Raw genomic sequence first — 13,880 nt, 5'->3', positions numbered from 1 at the left:
TTAGGTATTTTGAAAGAGTAAGTTTTAGTACCTCATACAGTATTTTTCATAATGGGAATAATTTTAATTCTGAGATGATAGGTCTTTCTCAGAGTAACCAAGATTTTGTTAATATACAAGAAGTCACTTCAACAGGGGCACCTGGGTGGCTCAGTCATTAAACGTCTGCCTTCGGCTCAGGTCATGATCCCGGGGTCCTGGGATCGAGTTCCTCATCAGGCTCCCTGTTTAGCGGGAAGCCTGCTTCTCCCTCTCACACTCCCCCTACTTGTGTTCCCTCTCTCGCTGTGTCTCTCTCTGTCAAATTAATAAAATAAATAAAATCTTAAAAAAAAAAAAGTCACTTCAACGATAACTGTACCTGTGACAACAGTCAGCATTTCCCTGACAGTTCTATATTTCTTTTTCTCAAGTAGAACATTTAGTTTAATGCTTTCCCATTAATCAAATTATAGTGCTTAGGATGAAGAATGAATCAAAGTCTGTGCTCAACTACGTTTTGGTAAATTTTTTTTATGGATGGACTTCCTTTTTATTGAATGAGTTGATTATGATTAACAGAAACAAATTTAGTACATAAAATCTTGCTTTTCCTTTTATCTTTACTGTAAAATTTGGAGAATATTTCTTTGGAAAGTAGATTTTGGCACCTGGATACCATAAGCTTTTTTTTTTTTTTTTTAAGTAGGCTCCACACCCAACGTGGGGCTTGAACTCATGACCCTAAGAGTTGCATGCTATACTGACTGAGCCAGCCAGGTACCCGGATACCATAAACTTTTATATTGCATATTTAAGTGACAAATTCTCTGATAAAACATTGAGTGACATTTTGTATATTCAAGATGATACACTTAAAAAAAAGATGATACAGTTTTAATTGTAGTAGACTCTGTTTTGAACTTGGTAAATATTCCTTGTAGGCCAGAGGTGGAAAAAGAGGTGCAGTTTTAATTGTAGTAGACTCTGTTTTGAACTTGGTAAATACTCCTTGTAGGCCAGAGGTGGAAAAAGAGGTGCTTTGATTTAACATTTTATAATACCGATTTGTTTCTGTTTTTTTCTCAGATTAATATTGTTGCCCCATAGGAGAGTTAATAGTGGCTATATTTTGTTCCAGTGCTGATAAAGAATTTTAGGAATTTAGTAAATGAACTATCTGTAATTTACTGGATTAATTACAGATCTTTCGGAGATACTTCTTTCATACCTATTACGGTATGAACAGTCATCATTAAATTTAATGGTATTTCAGTTATTTATTTTTCTTGAGCAGCAAATACATGATTAATTAACTGCAGGAACGTATTTAGGTTAATATGAAATATCTTTTTTAAGTTTCAGGAAGTAACTTAAGTTGTTGAATTATCTTTCCTATTTACTTACAATTATTTTAAAATTTTGATGTGCAATTTCTTAATTTAGAAATTTATATCACACTCTAATTACTGAGTGAAACTGACTTTACTGTGTCCTGGCAGAAAACTGAATTTATTGAAAGGTATTTCAATTCTTGGACATTACACATTCAATACTGATATTTTTTTGTATTTGAAATAACATAAGGGAATAAAAAAGATTATAGGATATATAATGAAAGAACTAAGATATAAAAAAGCTACTAGTGAAAAATTCCACTTGTGAATGAAAGTCTGGAATGTAATGATTTTATTATTTTCATTTTATTGTAAACAGACTAAAATATGATCCCAGATGGAATTGCATATGGATTCCTTTGTTTGGCTTTCAGAACCTCTGTTCCTGGGTCCCCAGACCATCCTTTTTATGTGAGAAAACTAGCACACATCTTGTGTTCTGGTCAACCTATATCACCATATATTTTGATCCTGTATGTTCTTTTCTTAACTGTGATCTCTTACTCAGTCAACAGGTAAATATTAAAGGTTACCAGTGAGCCACTAACGATAAATAGCCCTTTCTTTGTAGAACTCAATCTGCTTGACAGACAGACACTTAATTTCTCTCAGTGAAGTTTTGTATTTTTCAGTGCTGGGGACCTGCGCATGTCTCTTGATGAATTTATTCTAAGGATTTTATATATTTAATTTTTAATTTTTGTTTAGTATTTTATATTCTTTAATGCTATTGTAAATGTAATTGTCATTTCAGTTTTTTCAGTTGTTTATTGCTGATTTATAGAAATATTTTATGTCCTGTGACTTTCGTAAATTCACCTATTAGTTCTAGTAGTTCTAATAGAACATCCTTAGGATTTTCTGCCTAACAGTCACGTTGTGTGTAAATAGAGACCATTTTCTTCCTTTTTGATCTTTATGCTTCATTTTTGTATGTGATTTTATAGTGTGACTTAAATGTGAAATTAAGTGAAAACTCTAAAACCAAAATAAGGCTACACATCAACAAAAAAGTTAATTTAGTGTGATGAGTGATGCTATTTTGTTGAAACTAAATCACAGCTCAAACAAAATTAGTCCTAATTCTAAGACTTCTTAGAATCATGCTGTTGCTCTCATTTGGACCTAAACTGACACATATTATGGCTTTTCACCATTTTTCACTATTTGAACTTACTCTTAACTCTTCCATTTTATAGTACACTTTGAGATTACTTATCTTTGGTTGGTACAGCTGAATTGTTTATGAATTATCAGACTGCATATACTTATTCAAACCCTGAAATACTTCTTTATTCTATAAATGCAAACTTGGGCACTGGAATCTTTTAAAGCAGTTTTTTTTTATTAATAGTGTGGTCATGCAGAGGATCAAGAATGTTACGTCTCAGTTACATAGACAAGCAAGTTTAAAAAAATTGAAAAGTTGGCTTCCTAAAACAGAGCCTCCAAAGCATAATCACTGTCCTTTCCTGTGATGATTTTTTTAATTTTGAATTTATTTTACAGTACAGAATTGGTTTGTTTCCTTTATATTCTTTGTCTTTTGCTTTCTTAATGCAAAATGATTGATCATGTTTTTGGGACAGTACAGGTCAGAAGCTTATCTCAGTATTAAAGCACTTTAATGGATCTGGACAAATGTACAGGCTTTTGAACAGCTGGGGGTTTTATCCATCTGTTACTGCCCTTGTTCTACTCTCTAGTGTGAAATTTTTAGTCTTGTAAGCCAATCTAAGTAGATTTTATTCCTGGTAAGTAATTAATTTTACTGAAGAATTGAATGTATTATATATTTTAACTGTAGTCATTCTTCATATATAATTTGTCTTTTTTGAAACATGCCTATCCCCCCCCCTTTTTTTAATTTAAAAATGAAGTCTGATAATTTACTGGTTTTAACTTTAAATTTCAGAATTTAACATTTATCCCCATAAACAATAAAAAGAGAAGCTGGGCAGCCATTAAATTAACAATACCCTGTAGAACATCTATGTATTTCATATTTCTATAGCACTGATATTTAATATATTTGGGAGTTGTACTTTTCTAACTTTTTATCATGCTTTTTTAAAACTTTATATTGAATAATTTTTAGATTTGCAGAAATGTTACAAAGATAATACAGGATGTTTCTGTATATATAATTTCTCCTAATTATATATTTATATATATATAATTCCCAACGACACGCCAGTACATGTAATTTATGATGTCAGCTGTGTAATATGTATCTCATTTTAGAACAGCACAAGAAGTTATCACTGATAGCTCCATACTGCTTAGTCTCCTATTTCTGGTTACATATGTACATATGTTACATACTGCTAGTATGTTTATCCAAACTAAGAAATGAACATTGGTACAGTACTGTTAACTACAGACTTTTTTCCAGATTTCCCCACTTTTCCCACTAATGTCTTTTTCTGTTCAAGATTTGGAAAACCAGTTTTGCATTTAGTTTTTAGGTCTCCTAAGTCTTCTCTAAGCTATGACAATTCTCTGTCTTGCCTTGCCACTCATGGCTTTAACATTTTTGAAGACTGCTGGTCAGGTGTTTTATAAGGTGTCTTTCAGTGTTGGTTTGCCTAATGCTTTCTCATGATTAGACTGAGTTTATGGGAAGAATATTGTGTGAGTGGTGTGTCCTCATCTGATTATATGTAACTTACTACTCAGTGATACTAGTTTTGATTACTTGGTTAAGGTTGTGTTTGCTAGGCTTTTCTAATGTAAATATCCCTTTTTTCTCTTTGCATACTCTGTTCTTAGAATTAGAAGCAAGTCAGAATGTCCAGCCCCACACTTTAGAGGACGAAAAGCAAGCCCCCCACCTCATGCAGGAAAGAATATTAAAGAATTTGTGAAATTCTTTTGGTTGTTATTTAGTTGTTATTTATTTAGCTCTTGTATTTGTTCTTTTTCCTACTTCTAGAATATTCATTTTGTTTTAGATCTATCCTACAGTTCTCTTATTTTTTTCCTTTGCGATATCCAGCTCTCTTTTTCCTGCTTTGTAATTTGAGGTAATTCTTGGACTTAATATTCTACTCCTTAAATGAGGCAGTGACCATTTTCCCCTTTTAATTCATCTACTGAAATTTTCAATTTGGAAGTCAGATTTTTAAGCTAGACAAAAGGTGTTTGTTGCATTTGGGTCTCAAGTGACTGCCTGCCTGCCTGCTTTCTCTCTTTCTCTTTCTTTCCTCCCCCACCCCTCCCAGGTATTCACTGGCTCTTTCTGCAGTTCTCTTGTATTGTACTTATGTTCCTAGTGCTTATTCTCATTTTCTTTTTGGATGGTGTGGCTTCTTAGATACACAGTTGCTTTTTCCCTTGTGGCTTATGTAGTCTCAGGTCTGGTTACTGAAATATCACTAATAGTGATAAACCTACCAGTGATTAAAAGGAAATAACATTAAGGGCAAGCTGTTGGCCCCTCTGAGGACCCTGAAGAAAATTTCGTTTTCCAGCTGTTTACTAGGTAGGGAAGTCTTAGCTCATCCATTATGCTCAGTCAAAAAGACATGGGTTGGCAAGTAAACTTCCTCCTGGAGCTCGTCTCCACAGGCCAAGTTCTGGGTCTGGGCCTTAGGATCATATGTTGGTCTCCAATGTCTGCTCAGCTCAAGGTGGGGAAGAAGCCCTATACTAGAGATTCAAAAGCCCTCAAATCCCCAAATCTGCCTGGTTGAGGCCTAGCTCTATTAATGGAAAATGAGAGAGGGAGGGATCTCTCTGCCAATTGTTTTTTGAATTGTCAGTGATTTTTAAAAGTTTGGAAAGTTTGTGTCCTAAAGAGTGTGTGTTTAAAGTGCCTTCTTCTGAACTATCACTAAAGACATAGTCCTTTAGGTGTACTGGACCATGGCTCCCTCTGTATAATTCAGGTTTTCTTTCTCCCTGTGTTACTTCCCAACGACACGCCAGTACATGTAATTTATGATGTCAGCTGTGTAATATGTATCTCATTTTAGAACAGCACAAGAAGTTATCACTGATAGCTCCATACTGCTTAGTCTCCTATTTCTGGTGGTCTGTAGTTGATAGCATGCCCTAGATCTCTCATTATATTTAAATATTTATTTAATATTAACAGTGTCAGGCTCAGTTCTAGGTCTTGTTAATGTAAATGTGGGTTTTGTTGTCTCAAAGCCAAGGTATTGATCATATTCAGGAAGACCTGAGTTTTAAAAGTTGGTGGACATTTACTATGCTGAGGACTTCGAGTTCGTATGCCCACCCTGGAGCTTTCCTCCTGTCTCCATACTCACCGAACTGCCTGTCTTCTCATGGCTGTCTAATAACCATCTGAAATCTAATATAACTCTCCTGTTTCTTTGCCTGCCCCCAGCCTTCTCTATGTACAGGTCACTGCCCTTCCAGTCACGGGACTCATTCTTGATACTTTTTCTCACTCTGCATCTAATCAGTTGACACATGAGTAAGTCAGTCTTGTTGATTCTGCTTTCAGAATGTATCCCGAATCCAGGCTCTTCACTAGCTCTGCATCTTTCATCCCCACCTAAGGGCTATTATTATTGTCCTGGATTATTACTGTGCTAGCCTTCTGGCCTTCCCATTCTCACTTTGCTCCTCTACAGTCTGTTACCAGCAAAACAGCCTTTAAGAGATCCTTTTGTGACAAGTGAGACTAGACTGTTACTTTTTCATTCTTCTCTTGACACTGTTGGTATCAAAGTATTGCTAACCTCAAAATACTCAGGAAATAGTCTCCCTTTTTCTAGTCTCTGGAATAGTTGGTGTTAAGTTTAGAATGATCAATTCTAGGACAAACTCAGTTAAATGTACATCTAAAACCATGTGAGTCTGGGGGCTCTTGGCTGGCTCTTAATCTCAGGGTCTTGAGTTTGAGCCCCACGTTAGGTGTAGAGATTACATACATGCACTCATACATGCATACATACATACGTACGTACATAACAGACAAAAACGTGAGCCTGGTAGGCTTTTGTGTGGGGTAGATTTTTAATTGTTGATTTATGTTCTTTAGTTATTACAGGTCTCGTCAGGTTTTCTGTTTATTCTTGAGTTTGGTTTGGTAAATTGTATGTAGGTAAATTACATTTTTAGGAAGTTGTTTTAAGGTTCTTTTTTTTTGCATATTGGCATGAATAGTATTTTTATTTTTTAGTTGTATCAGTCTTCATGATATTAAATGCATCTTCTTTTTAAATCAGTCTTCCCAGAGATTTTTCTGCTGTTGTTAGGTTTTTTTCTCCCCAGACACTAGCTCTTCCCCCCGCCAGTGCCAATTTTTATTCTCTTTGGTTCTCTTTATTCTTGTTTTCTGTTTCAATATTTTCTTCTGCTATCTTATTTCATTCCTTCTACTTTTGGGGACTTATTACTCATTTCCTAACATATTGAGTTGGATGATGAGCTCATTATTTTTCAGCTTCCCCCCCTCCCCAGTTTTGCACATGTAAATTTCTAAGTGTTCGGTGGGGCTTAGACTAAGCATTTTCATTGTACTGATGTAAAAATTTTTGAATTTCCATTATGATTTTTTGGGAGACTTTTAGAAGTGTGGTTTTAGAATTTCCAAATGTGGGTACAGTGTTTTGTTGTTGTTTATCTGTTTTGCTTCTAAAACTGATGTCAGAAAATGTGATGTTGCATGACATGGACTCTTGGTATTTATTGAGATTTGCTTTCTAGTCTGACATATAGTCACCTTTTGTGGTGGTTCAGGGTACCCTATAATTGCCTCCGTTTTCTGTATTATGTATATTCAGTCTGTATTTTTACTAATATTTCTGTTTTACCAATTACTTAGAGAAATGTGTTAAATTCTTCGGCTATAATGAGAAGCCTGTCAAATTTTCTTTATAATTCTGACAACTTCTAATAATGTAAAGTTTTTTTAGTTTAATATTGTCAAGCTTATTTTAAAAATGTCTGTAATTTAGTATGTAGTGACCATTTTACCTCCCCAACAATGGTTTTTGCCTTCAAATCAGTTTTGTCTGGTATTAATATAGTCGTGTCAGTCTTTATTTGGTTTGTGTTGTCTTACGTCTTTTCATTACTTTTAACTTTGTGTCCTTATGTTTTAGGTTGTTTTCTTGTAATCATGTATAACTGGATTTTTGAAGCATCTGAACTGTTATGTTTTCATTGATGAACATACATTTTTTGATGCTTGATATAAATGTGTATTTCTGCTGTCTTATTTTATACTTTCTAATTAAATCTAGATCATTCAAGCCCCCCCACCCCCGACCCATCTGTTCTGTTGGATTGATTTCTTTTTTATTTTCCTTTTTTTCGAAGTTACACATTACATACATAGATTTATAATACATGTGTAATTTATATATTTTAAATTTGATCCAGTTAAAGTGCATAGTTGATTACTGTTCAAACTGAAATAGCATCTCTAACTTCTATTTAAATAATACATGATCCTCACTGATACAGCTGATCATCTCCCTTGAGTTAAACTTCTCTTTGTCTAACATATCCTTAAATAGTGTCTTTTTTTTTTTTTTTTTTTTTGTCTGTACTTCTGGGGCTCTTCGTGGAGTTGATGAATTTCTCTGGTTTTTTATATCTGGCTAATTAAAGCAGGCTTCAAAATTTTTCATACAAATCTATTTGTTTCCTTCAGTTTAGAGCTGAATTTTATGTTTAGGATTTTTTTTAAGAGCTTAGGGCCTTTATAAAATTAGGCTATAGCTTCCTGGTATCAATTCTCTTTTTGTCTTTTTTTTCTTTATGTTGTTGGATTCTTGTTTTTGTTTATCCTTTTGAAATGTGATTAGTCAGCTAGCTTTGTGTCTGCTTTCATTTTGTTTTATTTAATTTCAGAGTCTCCCACTAATGTGTGTATAAAATTATTTGTAGCTGTCATGTAGTAGGGCATTTATTTTATTAGCTTTCTGTATAAAATACTGTTCTTCAGGGGGTGCCTGGGTGGCTCAGTTGGTTGGGCGACTGCCTTCGGCTCAGGTCATGATCCTGGAGTCCCGGGATCGAGTCCCGCATCGGGCTCCCTGCTCGGCAGGGAGTCTGCTTCTCCCTCTGACCCTCCTCCCTCTCATGCTCTCTGTCTCTCATTCTCTCTGTCTCAAATAAATAAATAAAATCTTAAAAAAAAAAAAAAATACTGTTCTTCAAGTTCTAGGAGTAAATTAAAAAAGAAAGGAATTTAGTAACAAAGAACTTAAAAGTTCTCTTTAGAATGTAAAATACAGTTTTCTGATGCTGTCACAGGATGGGAAACTAATTTGACCATTTGCAAAGTGTATTCATAGTTATTATGGAACATGTATTACTCATGGAAAAATAAAGTGGGAGTAGTGAAAACAGAAAGAGTGAGTCTTATAATTTGTTTAAACACAGGTGGTTTTCAAAGTGTGTTCTCTGGACCAGCAGTGTCTGGATCACCTGTGAACTTGTTAAAAGTTCAAACTTATTAGGGGCACTTGGGTGGCTCAGTCGGTTAAGCATCTGCCTTCGGCTTGGGTCATGATCCCGGGGTCCTGGGATCCAGCTTCTCATCAGGCTCCCTGCTTGGTGGTGGGGGGGGGCTGCTTCTCCCTCTCCCTCTGCCCTTCGCCTCCCCACTTGTACTTTCTTTCTCTCTCTCAAATAAATAAATAAAATCTTTAAAAAAAAAAATGAAACGATGATGCAAACAAACTATATGATACATTCACTTGATAGACATGCACAGTGCTGGTCATCCATTTTTCACAGACAGAAGTACTATAGATAAATATTTGGTTAATAAACATTGTGAAAACATCACTCAGTTTAACTTTTTGTTCAAGGGATTTCCACTTTCTTAAAGGAGTTAATAAATAATCATGTTTCTTGATATGAAAAAGTTACAATATGATGAATGTAAGAATGTGATATAGAGGAAGTTTATGATTCATAGTATTTTTCAGTTAACAATAGAATCTTAATGTAATGCAACTTGAACGCAATTTGATGCAACTCTTCCTTTCCTTCTAACTCTACCTAGCCAATAGTTTTAAAATTGCTTCAGCGGCCTTTTAGTCTATTTGATACGTCACCATTAAAAACTCACTGAAAGGCCTAAAAAGACATTTCATATTCTCACCTTAAATAAAATCTCGTGGGAAAGTAGGGCTATAGAGGGGGCCATACTCTCCTGAAATAGGTCTTTGTGTTTGGATTGCTTTATTTTAAAATGTTTTGTGGTAATCATCCCTCTATGGTGTGTATGGGTAGTAGTAAATCTTTTTTAATTACTCCAATTAGTATTTGAAGAAGTTTTTATGAAGATGGTTTGCATTATAGTACAAATAATTTAAATTTTTAAATAATGATAGTATATTATTAAAATTTTTTGTGTTTTTCTTTCAGGAGAGAAATAGAAACAAACAATAACCATATGAAGATGTCCTGTTAGAATTACAACACTAATGATGTAGACTCTGGAAATGCCTAATAAGTCAAAGAAGACATTATTAAAGCTTTTTTTCTGCTTAAGGTGACATCTTTGAACTCTAACACAGAATTGACTCTTCTTGTAATGGTTTTCATCAGCGCATCTGCCCTTATACTCTCACCAAACACACTTGAGAACTGTAACTTTGTCAAGCACTTTCTGTCCTGAAGCTTTTACCAGTATCTGCTGTCTTTTGTAATTATGCATCCTAGCTAAGGCACAGAAGACTGAATGAATGCAAGGATTCATTAACTCTTTGAATTTGTTAAGTACTAACAGTTAACCATTAGAAGTGGTTCAATGATGTAAGAGTCACACTGCTTCAACTTTTTCTTTGTTGTAGTTTTTAAATTGTCAGTTTTTAGCTATTTGACAGATTAAAAGCAAAATAATCATGCCATATTTAGTCCTGGAGTTCAAGTCTAAATGTTTATGTGAAAAATTATTGTAGTAAACTTTTAATATGGCAAAGCAACCTTAAGCTCTATTTTAGCCAAATGAAACATAATCTGAAATTATATTAGAACATTTCCCTTGTCTTCAAACTGTTTGGTGTAACAGAATATTGATATGCAGCTTGGTGGATTTCACCAGTTAATGCACATTCTTCTCCCCTCCTTCCCCCAATAATATGTATACTGAAAAATGTGCATTTGTCTGAGGAATTATTTTGTTTGCTACCACTTAATGAATCTCAAAATTTTGAGTAAATGTACCTCAGTCTAATCAGACTTTTTATGACCTTTATAACTACATTTAAAACCCTTAATTCCTTTTCTGGGTGTTTGCGAGCCTGATTGCTATCATGAAGTAAAAATTTATTACTCTAGGTATTCACTAGCTAAATAAACATAGTTCTTGTTTAGCAAGCATATACTGTTCCTCAACTCTTTTCTCCAGCTTTTGCAGTGTCCTGGCATCCTTAAAATACTTTGAAAATATGGCCTTGATCCATGGGTAAATCAGTATCTAAGTGAATGTGTTGATGTTTTATTGATCAGATCTATATAAATGGGAATACAGCATATATCTGGGTATTCTTATAGTTATCTTTTTAACATCTTATTTTTTTTCATTAATTACATATCAACATTAATTTTGTAACTTGAAACAAATTGATTTTGTATAATTAAATGTGTCAAGCATCTGTATTAATTGATTTGATGGCATAAGGTTATGAAGATAATGTACTGCCCCTTATATTACTGTTCCAAAAGGAGAAAACTATGTAGAAAGATACATTAAGGGTGAAAATAGCAATATAGTAGATTTGAATACCTTGATGTTTTGCATTACTCCATTTATGTTTACATCATGTTTAGAAATGTTTTCATTTACTATGGTCTTTGGTCACTTCAATTCAAAAATTTAGTGACAGATATTTCTTTGAGGCTTTCATTTATATAACTTTTTTGTACAATGTTTTCTTAAATGTACAAATACTGTATTCAAGTGGAAAAAAATACAGTATTTGTAGGTAATCGTAGCTACTTCACAGTTCTTTGGTAGTCCCAGTGTAGTTATATCAGTGTTTACTGAAGGGAACATCAAAATGTTAATGGTATATTACACTATAAAGACTTTCTTAAAGGAAAATTGCACCTATTTTACCTTTTTAAGAGTAAGCCATGAAATCTTGTAACATGTCTCTTAACTATTTATAGTGAAAATTGGCATTTGGGTATAGTCACCATAGCAATGTTCTACATCCCTAAGATTATGTAGGTAGGACATGTCAAAGATGACTGTTGTCACTCTGGAGGTCCTATTAGACAAAACTATAAAGGGGTGACCTTGTAGGACGGGTCTGAATCCTCTCTGAGGTTCTCTTTTTCTTGGTGCTTTATTAGCAACTCTGAATATTTTTATAAAACTAGTTACATTATAAGTGGATTCAAACTTGTTTAATTTACAGTAGGTTTCTATGTAAGAAGTGTCACTCACTCAGCAAGCAGGCTGATTGCAATAGCAGACTCTGATGTCAGATGTAGTTGAGTAGTCTGCTCATGGTGAGGAGTTACATCCCAGTGCCTTTAACCTGGATTTCTAATATTAAGTGAAATGGGTGCAGCATTCCTTTGGGGAAAAAAAAAAAAACAAAAACAACAAAAAACAAAAAAACTTTTCAAAATTGGTAATTTTTTTCTCATTTAAGTTTTCTTCAGAGCACCTACCTTCTCTTCCTCTTTGGTCTGTCAGTGTATGGCAAAAGTTTTTTTCTCTAAGTGAAATTATTACAGATTGTCTCAATAGCACAACTAACTAAATATTTCTTAACTGTAGGGACCAAAAGGGAGAGAACCTGGGCTCTACAGCAGGAGACACATCATCAAATGTTGGAATAATCACAAATTAAGACATTATTGACCCAGTAAACTTCTTGCTTAATATTTTTCCAAGATCTGGTTTGAATGTTTCTTATTAAAGTTATCTTATGTGGGTATTTTATTTTGAAAGGTATTATAGTTTGTATATTTAACAGTAAGGGGGAAAATGTAACCAAAATTAGTATTCTTTCTCTATACGTATTGGTACTTGAAGATTCCTTTCAGAAGAAACCCCAGCCTTTTCCTAATTTCGATACTTAATTCCTCATTTTAACTCAAGTGATCTTTCTAATTCAAAAGCTGTGTTCTTTTTGAATACCATGCATGGGGGTTAAGCTGATGTTAAAACAGTTTGCAATAAAAAAAGAATCAGCTTAAGTCATTTAATCATTTCAAGTGCATTCTGCATCCTATAAAAATAAGTTTGAAAAATTTAAGAGAATTGTGTTTTCATTAAGTTTTGCATATCTTTTGTTATGCCATGTAAATTCCCTTTTTCGTATGATTAAAGAAAGGTTATGATAAAATGATTAGCTCATTTACATTCACTTGTAGCAATTACATGAGAATTTGAATTTTGTCGTGTTTGGGTTTGTTCATTCCTGTGAATGATGGTACAGTTAGGTGAGATTTTCTGTTATGGTACCCAAACTCACCATTTGGTCCTCTTTAATCTTTGAGGGTTTCAATAAAAATTGTTCACTCATATCTGTGTTTTTTCCATTTTATCTTCAAAAATATGTATTGCCTGCCAGAAAACATAACATTTTTGTCTGTCCTATTACGGATTTCCTGATTGACGTTTCTCTCGAGTACAAATAGATTGTATCTCTTGTTTTAGTTGGCCATTTAAATTAAGTGGGGGAATTAAAGAGAGGGAGGATAACAGTTTATCCTAATCTTTATCCGCTCCAGTGAGCTTATTGAATTACATGCTCTTAATACTAAACTTAGAGCAAAAGAGAAAGAGGCCTATTTGTTTTCATGTAACAGGAGGAAGTGGTGGTACCAGCTGTCTAATAACCCTAATCCCCCATTTTTGGTACCAAGGAATGCTTTTCTAACAGTCTGTATGTTATCCTTTGGGATAGATAGAGCTTATGTAGATCGTGATGAATCTGGCTGGTGCATTGATTATTGGCTGGGCTCTAAGGTACTTGTTCTGATGGGGCAAACCAGAGTTCAGTTTTGTGCTGTCAAAACTTTCCAGATGCGTACAGCATTGTTGGCATGTGATTGGGGCACAGTTTAACAGAATCACCCCAGGTGTCCCACACTGGCATCATCAGAAACCTCCTTTTTACTGGTCATTTCCTAAAGGGAGGGTTTGCATCTCATCAGCATATTTATATTCGAGGCTACTCATTTATTGTTGGGACCCTACTTCTTACCTGCCTGGCTTTATCTTGCTTAGTGATACTAGGTTTAGTAAGTCTAGTTTAGGAACTAAAATATTCTTGCAGTCAGAAGTTAACAGACCAACCCAAGGCTTTTTAATTACAGTATTTCGAATTGCATAATCTTGAGGTGTATTCTTTTCTCATTCCTCTTGGTGTACTAGTGATAAGTAGAACTATATATCACCTACACGTGGTAGTAACAGCTTAAATAGTTTATTTATAAATACTGCATGAAGTTCAGAATTTGTCTACTCTCTAAGTTGAGTTACCTGTACAGCATTGGGACTAAATGTAAATGAAACACTATTTTTGTAAAACTTAGAATGCAAGG

General features: G+C 34.1%; 1 protein-coding gene across 6 annotated transcripts in view; it reads left to right on the top strand.

Moving 5' to 3' along the window:
* The window catches only part of YTHDF3 (YTH N6-methyladenosine RNA binding protein F3), a 40,465-nt gene extending 27,610 nt beyond the window's left edge, over positions 1 to 12,855 (top strand). For all 6 annotated transcript variants that reach the window (XM_045896485.3, XM_064588277.1, XM_045896489.3 and 3 more), the window contains one exon: positions 9,738 to 12,855. In XM_045896485.3, coding sequence (XP_045752441.1) covers positions 9,738 to 9,761 — 24 coding nt within the window. In that variant the 3' untranslated portion in view covers positions 9,762 to 12,855. The remainder of the gene's footprint in view (positions 1 to 9,737) is intronic.
* Positions 12,856 to 13,880: the final 1,025 nt, after the last annotated feature.

The sequence above is a fragment of the Mirounga angustirostris genome, unplaced genomic scaffold (genome assembly GCF_029215605.1).
Source record: "Mirounga angustirostris isolate CCGP_5_RB_7025 unplaced genomic scaffold, mMirAng1.0.hap1 SCAF_4, whole genome shotgun sequence".
Lineage (NCBI taxonomy): Eukaryota > Metazoa > Chordata > Mammalia > Carnivora > Phocidae > Mirounga > Mirounga angustirostris.
This window is presented reverse-complemented; position numbering and strand designations above follow the sequence as displayed.